Below are 10,000 nucleotides of genomic sequence, written 5' to 3' on the forward strand. Positions count from 1 at the left end.
AGAAAATGCTGAAAACCTGTTCAACAGAGTAAATAAACACAAGTCAGCTTTTTATGGACTCATTTTAACAAATTTTCATGAAACCTGCTACGAAAACCTTGACTTAGAATGAATGCTGTCAAATGATTAATCGCGATTAATCGCATCCAAAATAAACGTTTTTGTTTACATAATATATGTGTGTGTACTGTGTATATTTATTATGTATATATAAATGCAAACACATGCATGTAAAGTTTTAAGAAAAATATGTTATGGTTATATATTAAATATATTTATATATAAAATATAATAATTTAAATATATACATGTATATACTTGTAAATATTTTCAAAATATATACTGAATGTGTGTTTATTTATATATACATAATAAATAAACACAGTACACATACATACTGTATATTATGTAAACAAAAACTTGGATGTTTTGGATGCGATTAATCTCGATTAATCGTTTGACAGCAATACTAGAATATGACATTATTATAAAATGCTAAAATAAGACATAATCAAAACTTTCCTCACACTGCCACAGAAACAAGAGCAGGCATGCATTTCAAGCTAAGACGCTGCTTTGCTAATTTCCGGATAGGTTTTGGCTCTTTTGTGGAGAAGACGGTGATGCCGTATATCAGCACGACTCCAGCCAAGCTCCTGAACCCCTGCACAGGGGACCAAAACTGCACCAGCCCCTTCAGCTACAAGAACGTGCTGAAACTCACCAGCAACGGGGAGCAGTTCAACAGTCTGGTGGGAAAACAGCAGATATCTGGCAACCTGGACTCACCTGAGGGGGGGTTTGATGCCATCATGCAAGTGGCAGTCTGTGGAGTGAGTGGAAAACAACATCACTGAGGACGATTATTTACTATGCACTGAGAATATGAGTCATTATTTGGTTATTTTTTATTATTTGGTTATGCTACAGTAATATGTGACCCTGCAACACAAAAGCAGTCTTAAGTCGCTGGGGTATATTTGTAGCAATAGCCAAAAATACATTGTATGGGTCAAAATTATCGATATTTCTTTTATGCCAAAAATCATTAGGATATTAAGTAAAGATCATGTTCCATGAAGATATTTTGTAAATTTCCTACCGTAAATATATCAAAACTTAATTTTTGATTAGTAATATGCATTGCTAAGAACTTCATTTGGACAACTTTAAAGATGATTTTCTCAATATTTAGATTTTTTTTGCACCCTCAGATTCCAGATTTTCAAATAGTTGTATCCTATCCTAACAAACCATACATCAATGGAAAGATTATTTATTCAGTTTTCAGATGATGTATAAATCTCAATTAAAAAAAATAGACCCTTATGACTGGTTTTGTGCTCCAGGGTCACATATGATCATTTGTGTCCTCAATCTCTTTTTGTACTTGCACCTTCACTCTTTGTATCCATTGGCCTAATTTTTCTCCTCCTTCCTGTTTTTTTTTTTTTCATTTCTCTCTCAGGAGCACATCGGCTGGAGAAACGTCACTCGTTTGATGGTCTTCTCCACAGACGCAGGTTTCCATTTTGCCGGCGATGGCAAACTAGGTGGAATCGTGCTTCCCAATGATGGGAAATGCCACTTAGAAAACAACATGTACACCATGAGCCATTATTACGTACGTATAAGACATCTCCAGGTGATTTTCAGAGCAGACTATTGGATGTTTGACAGATTTAGCAGAGCTTTTCATTTCCTTTCCTGACTAGGATTACCCATCCATCGCCCACCTGGTTCAGAAACTGAGTGAAAACAACATCCAGACCATCTTTGCAGTTACAGAGGAGTTTCAGCCTGTTTACAAAGTAGGTCCGCAGATGATTACAATCGTAGTGGTGTGTATGGAACGGTGTGTGTCTGAGCAAAAACACTCGTATTGTTCTCTGTTTGGAGCCTGTACTTTCTTTCCCCGTGAGAATTTTTCTCTTCTTTGTATTTGGCCAGTTTGTAAAAGTTTCCACCTGGGCTTTAGTCTTTTTCCACACTAGTCTAAACGTAGGAAACTTTGTGGTTCTGTTTGGATACAAACCAATCCTTAATGCTCACAAATCATGAACGTATTAAATGTAAGCACATAACATGTTGTTGTTGTTGCATGATTGAGTACTCAAATCATCCCACACAGCAAAAAATAAAAAAAGAATGAAAGAAAATCAAATATATATATTTTTTAAATATGTCTCAAAATATACAAAACATGGACAAATAAGCAACATTTTCTATAATGTGTTTCAAAATATATTTACATAAATATATTCTGTGCTATTTTTGTGCATAATAATAATGTTTGTTTTGCTATGTTGCGTTAATAATAATAATTATTATTGGTGAGCTTCACTGTTTACAACATATATTTAGCATATATTTAAAATATATTTTACCCAGAATTGTTTTTTGTTTTTTTTGACTTTTTGAGGCAAGATATGCTATTACTTTTCTAAGTGATCAGTCTTATAATATTCACCTGCTGAGTGATAAAACAGGCAACAAAATCCCATAGACCTGCATTGAACGAGCCATAGCTGGAGACAAGACGAATTAATTGTAATATGAAATTCCATATCAAATATTTCACCACTGCGAGACTAAAACTCACAGGCATCTGCACAGTTTGAATCCAGCTTCTCTGTATTTGAAAAGCCACAAGCCCAAAATAGTTTCCCAGCTTGGAATGATCTGAACGCCAAGGTCATAATTTCAAGTTCCTGTCTGCCGTTTAACAGGACTGTTGTAAAACAAACACCCCGAGTCCCTGTGCTGAAGATCCATGGATGTTTTTTTCTCTTTCCACAGGAACTTAAAAACCTGATCCCAAAGTCTGCAGTGGGGACGCTCTCTGCAAACTCCAGCAATGTTATCAATCTCATTGTTGATGCCTACAATGTGAGCCGATGAAGCTTCTTTAGAAATATCTGCCGTCTTTAAAGAAACTGGGCTGATTGCTGTTTTCTCTCAGTCTCTTTCCTCAGAGGTGATCCTTGAGAACAGTAAGCTTCCTGAAGGAGTGACCATCACCTATCAGTCGCGCTGTAAGAACGGAGTGGTGAATGAGGGAGAGAACGGAAGAAAGTGCTCTAACATTTCCATCGGAGACGAGGTGAAGCCACATCGACACAAATGCATCCTCCGTCATCCACAGCAGAAACCGCCAGCCTGTAGTTTCTGAGTCGTTTTCTGTTTCCACTGCATTCCCAGGTATCGTTCAACATTAATATCACGGCTCAAGGCTGCCCCAAACAAGTCAAACCTGAAAGCATTAAGATCAAGCCCCTGGGCTTCACTGAGGAGGTGGAGATCTTGCTCAACTTCATCTGCGAGTGTGAATGTCACAAACACGGCATCAAGAACAGTGACATGTGTCATAACGGCAACGGCACGTTTGAGTGTGGAGCCTGCAGGTGAGACTCTCCTCACATAACAGTCCTGCGTTTGCTCAGAAAAACAAATGACTGTGTTTCATTGCTAAATTACATTTTATGAGTTTTCCTGGAAGGTGAAGCAAGTTGCAAATACTCAGCTTAAAGGGATAGTTCACCCAAAAATTAAAATTCTGTCAATAATTATTCACCCTCATGTCGTTCCAAACCTGTAAGGCCTTCGTTCATCTTCGGAACACAAATTAAGATATTTTTGATGAACTCCGAGAGCTCTCTGACCCTCCAATAGACAGCAATGTAATTAACATGATCAAGAAATGTAACAAAGAGATTGTTAAAATAATCCATGTGACATCAGGGGTTCAACTGTAATTTTACGAAGATACGAGAATACTTGTTGAATAAAGTCTTTGTTTTTTTTTTGTGCACAAAAAATATTCTCGCAGCAAAATTACGGTTGAACAACAATCCTATATTAAATGTTTTGTTTACTTTTGTCATTTTTATGAGTCTTTTTAGTTCTATTTCTAATTAGCTTTAATTTATTTTTAGTCAAATTTGAGCACTTCAATTTAAACAAACCTCTGCAACATTTCTAAGTTTCATCCGTGTTTTTCATCCAAGATTACATTAGGTATTTGTCAGCTTTTTCAATTAATGAAAATTATTTGAATAGTTTTAGTGAACAATAAGAACAATTAACAATATATTTTGCATAAAATTAAGACCATTTTTAAATCCTTTTATTCATTGAATATCAAAATATTTTCCCACAAAATTCCCATTTACAAGAAACAATGGAAATATAAAAAAGTCTTATTGTAATTGTTAATTGAATTGTAATTACTGTAATTGCTTGGACTTTTTCTCTGTAATTCTCATTATCATAATACATTCATTTACTGTACAGTAAAAACAAATCTAGAATGCAATGATTTGTCTAAATACATACATTAAAGATGCAATGTCAATGAAAATAATATCACAATGCAAAACAAAAATTACTCTTCTGATGAAGATTTACTTTTCAAAATACAGTTTTTGTTGATTTAGGGTTAAATGTAACACTGAATCTTTGATGTAAATAATCTTAGTAAAAAATGATGCCAAAATATGTGAACTGTTATTACATTTATATGAACTATTGTTACACTGACTGACATTTTTTGTGGGTGTCTTCTGCAAATCATGGTAAAAACAAATGATAAGCATGTTGCTCAGAAAAAAAAATAATAATAAATTTAAACAGGACATTCTAATGCACGGAAAAAAATAAAGCTGTATTAAACTCATCATTGTTTTGATGCTTGAAAACCCCATAAACCTGTAAGCGAGAGACTTTACGTGAGTAAATGTGAGCTACTCTGCGTCCTCTCAGGTGCAATAAGGGACGTGTGGGCAGGCAGTGTGAATGTCGAAAAGACGAGGTGTCCACCGAAGACCTGGACAAGAACTGCCGCAAGGACAACGGCACGGACATCTGCAGCAATAACGGCGAGTGCGTGTGTGGCACCTGCGAGTGCAAGAAGAGGGACAATCCTGAAGAGCGCTACAGCGGCAAATTCTGCGAGTGCGACAACTTCAACTGCGACCGCTCCAATAATAAACTCTGCGGAGGCAAGCTGTTTTCTTTTTAGACCATGCATGTCACCAATACATCACTCGACAGATCCGACAGATCATTAATAGAAGAAAAGCAGCTTGGGTAGCAGAGGAAGACTGTTTGAAATGAGCAGATGAAGGTGGTTAACCCATTTGTGACCCTGGAGCACAAAACCAGTCATTAGGGTCAATTTTCTGAAATTGAGATTTATACATCATCTGAAAGCTGAATAAATAAGCTTCCATTGATGTATGGTTTGTTAGGATAGGACAATATTTGGACAACTATTTGAAAATCATCTTTAAAGTTGTTCAAATTAAGTTCTTAGCAATGCATATTACTAATAAAAAATTAAGTTTTGATATATTTACAGTAGGAAATTTACAAAATATCTTCATGGAACATGATCTTTACTTAATATACTAATGATTTTTGGCATAAAAGAAAAATCTATAATTTTGACCCACACAATGTATTGTTAGCTATTGCTACAAATAACCCCCAGCGACTTAAGACTGCTTTTGTGCTCCAGGGACACATTTTATCCCACTGGTCACAATAGCGACCGTAAATGTAACCGGTGTTTTCTTATGCAGTAATCAGATGGACATCAGATGACGGCTCGACTCTTCTTTAATCTGATAAGACATAAACAGTATTTATAGACGGGTGTCAATTTAGTTTCTGCAAGGTGAATGTAGAGTGCAATGCAATTAGCACGTGCTTAGAGTTCACAAAAGGACAAAAAAAGTGACCAAACTTGATGAAAATACAAAAATAATCAAATATGCATGAAAAATAATGTCACATATGATTTAGATGACAGATTTAAGTAGAAAGGTAATTTAAAAGAAAAAGATGTAACTGGATTAATCAGAGCTCATTAGAAACCCACCTCTCCCATGCAGAGAAAGGGAAGAGGAGGTGCAAAGACAGGAAATTAGGATCAACACTGCAGTCAGAAATTTAAAGGGGAAGGTGCACACACACAGACAGGCATATCAGGTACACATTTGAACATTTTTTGTGTAATTCTATATATATATGAACATAATACTTTCTATGCCTGTTACATAAAGAAGGTTTTCATGTATAAAGCTCTAAAAATGTTACTAACTGGTGTTTTAGTGCATTTCCTGCAAATATGGAAAAAATAAAGGGTCTCAAATATGTGCAGCGTCACACGTTTAGTGCAAATTGTCACATGACCATAGCATATTACTTCCTGTTTGCACCATGAGATGATGATGGCTGCATCAAGGCTCCAAAACAAAAGGATAGTAAAGTATGTTAACATAAAGATATGACAAAGATTTTTGGTACACGTTATCTTTAAGGTGTCTAGTATTAATATATGAATTCACAATTATTCAGTTTTGTTGAGTGTGGACATAGAATGAGTGAACATGTTGATGGTCACAATAGTAACCGGTGGGATAATAACTATTTTTTTGTATTTTTTTATTTTAGTGTACCTATTCAGTGTTTTATAAGTGTTTTTTATCTGTATAATAGTAACCATAGAATGTGATGAAACCGTTTAAAATGGGTTAATAACTGGGCTGAGATGTATAAGAATTTTGATGACTGCAGAAATAATTTTATTTCGGTATACACATGATCCCACAACTGTGACCAACCATAAAACACACACATTTCCATAAAAATGTCAAAAAACAACTATTGATTATTTCAAGGGGTTACTATGACACATCATCTTGATATTTTCATGTCTGAGAAAAATGTGTGATTAAATGGGATAATGTGGTGGTTTTCCTGCAGGACACGGCCGCTGTGAGTGCAGGGTGTGTATCTGTGACGCTAACTACACGGGAAGCGCGTGCGACTGCTCTCTGGACGCCTCCACCTGCTTAGCCTCCAACAAGCAGATCTGTAACGGCCGGGGGATCTGTGAGTGCGGGACCTGCAGGTGCACCGACCCCAAGTTCCAGGGGCCCACCTGTGAGATCTGCCCCACCTGCCCCGGAGTCTGTACTGAGCACAAGTCAGTGGAAAACAAGCACACGTCTGTGTACACAATGTGTGACAGATTAAACTACATTCAGTGCATGCACAGCTTCAGTGATGAATTGTAACACAACATATGATATGCTGGTTACCACTTACACAGCAAAATATATGTTTTTTCTGTCCAAAATAGATATAATATATGTTAAATATATGATGTAAACAGCATGGCTTATGAAATATATTTTTTCAAATTTTAAATATTTTTGTTTAAATCTTCAAATGCCAAAAATATATTATAAAATGTACTGCAAGTGGTAAAAAAAAAGTACATTCCCAATCTTGAAATACATTTAGCAAAATATGTTTTTTTTTAATGTATAAACTAAACTCAGTTAATTCAAACAATTATTTATAGCATGCATTAAAGACAATAGAATGTCAATGTCAGAAAATTCAAAATAGTTTCATATTTCTTTTATTTTTAGGGTGAAAAATGACAAATATCCTTTGATGTAAACAGAAATATATCAGTTTGGATATTAGTTGGGTAAACATAGATATGTAAAAGTGTGACACCACTTGTTAAAAGTTTGAAATAAAGTTGAAATTAAGTTTGTAATGAAAAAATAAAATAAAAACCACAATATGGTGAAATATTATTACAATTTAAAATACCTTTTTTCAAAGTGAATAACTGTTAAACTGTAATGTATTTCTGTGATGCGCAGCTGTATTTTCAGCATCATTACTCCAGTCTTCAGTGTCACATGATCTTCAGAAATCATTCTAATATGCTGATTTACTGCTCAAGAAACATTTCTGATTATTATCAATATTGAAAACAGTTGTGCTGCAAAATATTTTTGTGATAAGATTAAATAAATAAATAAATAAATGCATGAAAGAAAGTGTGTGTGTGTGTGTGTGTTGCCAGTTTTTTTTATATTTTAAAATATATTTTCAGATTTGTATTCATTATTATTTTTTATTATTATTATTTGCTGTATGGGCAACTATTGTGGTATTAGTACAGTTAGTAGAGTTTTTGCTAACACTTTATTTTAAGGTGTCCTTGTTACACATGTTAAATGCACTTACTATTATAATAACAATACATTATGCATAATTACATGCAAGTAACCCTAATCCTAACCATATAGTAAGTACATGTAGTAAATTAATATTACTCAGTACTTAAATATGTATAATTATACTGTAAAAAGGACACCTTAAAAAAAGTGTAATATCAGCCCTGTTTCTTTGCAGAGTTTGTAACCAATGCAATATTACCATTTATATATATTTGCCTTTTGCTGTGTGGAAGAAAACCCACTATCCTAAGTAGGTTTCACAATCCACACTTGAACTCGCAGTGTTACCGGCTCTTTCCTGTTTCAGGGAGTGTGTGCAGTGCCGGGCGTTTGGCACAGGAGAGAAGAAAGACACTTGTGAGAGAGACTGTAGCTACTTCAACCTCATCAAGGTGAAGGACAGAGATAAACTCCCTCAGCCGGTGCAGGCCTTCCCCCTCATGCACTGCAAGGAGAGAGACGCCAACGACTGCTGGTTCTACTACACCTACGCCGTCAACAACACAGAGAAGGAGGTGCATGTGGTGGAGGCTTTAGGTGAGGCTTCGTATCAATACAAAGAAGAGCCATGGTTTAGATATCTGAGTTTGTGTCACTTGTATTGTTACTTTAGCTGCATGAGAGTTAGTTTGCTTTAAATGGGTCATATGATGCAATTTCAAGTTTTCCTTTGTCTTTGGAGTGTTACAAGCTGTTCGTGCATACAGTATATAAGATCTGTAAAGTTGCAAAGAATAAAGGTCTGGTCTGAAATTTTTGCACGTTAAAAAATAAATACGACCTCATGTTGTGTCAATCACGTGTACACACTGCCTCCGAAACGTTCGTTTGTCATAAAAAAAATTCGGATCAGGTTCGATTTTCTGCATTTTTGCATCCGTAGCAAGCATTTTGATAGGAAAGGATGTCGAACACGGAAAAAAAAAAAAAAACGAAAAACGCATACGAAAATTTTGGACTCAGTGTGCAAGGACCTTTACTCCCAGAACAGATTATTGGGGAGAGCTTTATGCGATATTCCAAAATGCGCATAAAAATAGGTAGATGGAAACATAGCTACTGTGTGGGAAGATTTGCATAACACCGCCCAAATGTTTAAGCAAAGAAAGAAGTCGTAAGTTTTATTCTTGCTGTAGTATTGTTGTCGTGGAGACGCTGTGTGTTTCCAAATATGGTATTATGGCGTAACATTTCCGTCACACGCTTGAGGTATTCAACCAATCACAACGCACTGGATAGCTGGCCAATCAGAGCACACCTCGCTTTTCAGACCGATGAGCTTTGTAAAAATCAACGAGTTTCAGAAAGGCGGGGCATAGAGGAGAAACAATAATGTACAGTATGTGGAAAATAATGTGTATTTTGAACCTTAAACCATGTAAACGCATTGCATTACACCAAATACACAAATTAATGTTCTTTTTAGCAGCATCATATGACCCCTTTAATGACGTGTGCTTGGTTTTTGGTCTAGCTCTGCTCCTGATCTGGAAGCTGCTCATGATCATTCACGACCGCCGCGAGTTCGCCAAGTTTGAGAAGGAGAAGATGAACGCCAAGTGGGACACGGTATGAAAAAAAAAATCTTTTAAACTGGACCAAGAACTCTTTTATTTGAGCTCGTGCTTTAAAACTTGAAGTTCCCAAAATTCCAAGATTGTTTCATCAGAAGTGTGGTTTTCCTCTTTACGAGTGCTCCGTCTGGATTGTAAGGCAGCTGTGGAAGTACGTAAAGCAAAGGCTTCTGGATTTTCAGGGCCTGGTTTTTCTGGGTGTGTCGCGGGCAGCTGCGGTCAGTCAGGATGATGCTCTGCTGCCCTCTGCTGGCTCACTTTCTGAGCAGATCTGTGTGCACATGTGAAAAAGAAGTGCACTTAATTCAGGGGTGCCCAAACTGGGTCCTGGAGGGCCGGTGTCCTGCAGAGTTTAGCTCCAACTTGCCTCAACACACC

The 10,000-nt window shown here is 36.1% G+C and overlaps 1 protein-coding gene across 1 annotated transcript in view; it reads left to right on the forward strand.

The window, feature by feature from the left end:
- itgb1a (integrin, beta 1a) overlaps window positions 1–10,000 on the forward strand; it is a 40,362-nt gene that overhangs the window by 27,714 nt on the left and 2,648 nt on the right. Inside the window, exons 6-15 of the mRNA XM_016440638.1 lie at window positions 595–833; window positions 1,469–1,624; window positions 1,716–1,811; window positions 2,800–2,889; window positions 2,963–3,103; window positions 3,202–3,404; window positions 4,762–5,000; window positions 6,769–6,991; window positions 8,356–8,585; window positions 9,475–9,617. Coding sequence (XP_016296124.1) covers window positions 595–833; window positions 1,469–1,624; window positions 1,716–1,811; window positions 2,800–2,889; window positions 2,963–3,103; window positions 3,202–3,404; window positions 4,762–5,000; window positions 6,769–6,991; window positions 8,356–8,585; window positions 9,475–9,617 — 1,760 coding nt within the window. The remainder of the gene's footprint in view (window positions 1–594; window positions 834–1,468; window positions 1,625–1,715; window positions 1,812–2,799; window positions 2,890–2,962; window positions 3,104–3,201; window positions 3,405–4,761; window positions 5,001–6,768; window positions 6,992–8,355; window positions 8,586–9,474; window positions 9,618–10,000) is intronic.

The sequence above is a fragment of the Sinocyclocheilus anshuiensis genome, unplaced genomic scaffold (assembly GCF_001515605.1).
Source record: "Sinocyclocheilus anshuiensis isolate Anshui unplaced genomic scaffold, SAMN03320099.WGS_v1.1 scaffold79, whole genome shotgun sequence".
Taxonomy (NCBI): domain Eukaryota; kingdom Metazoa; phylum Chordata; class Actinopteri; order Cypriniformes; family Cyprinidae; genus Sinocyclocheilus; species Sinocyclocheilus anshuiensis.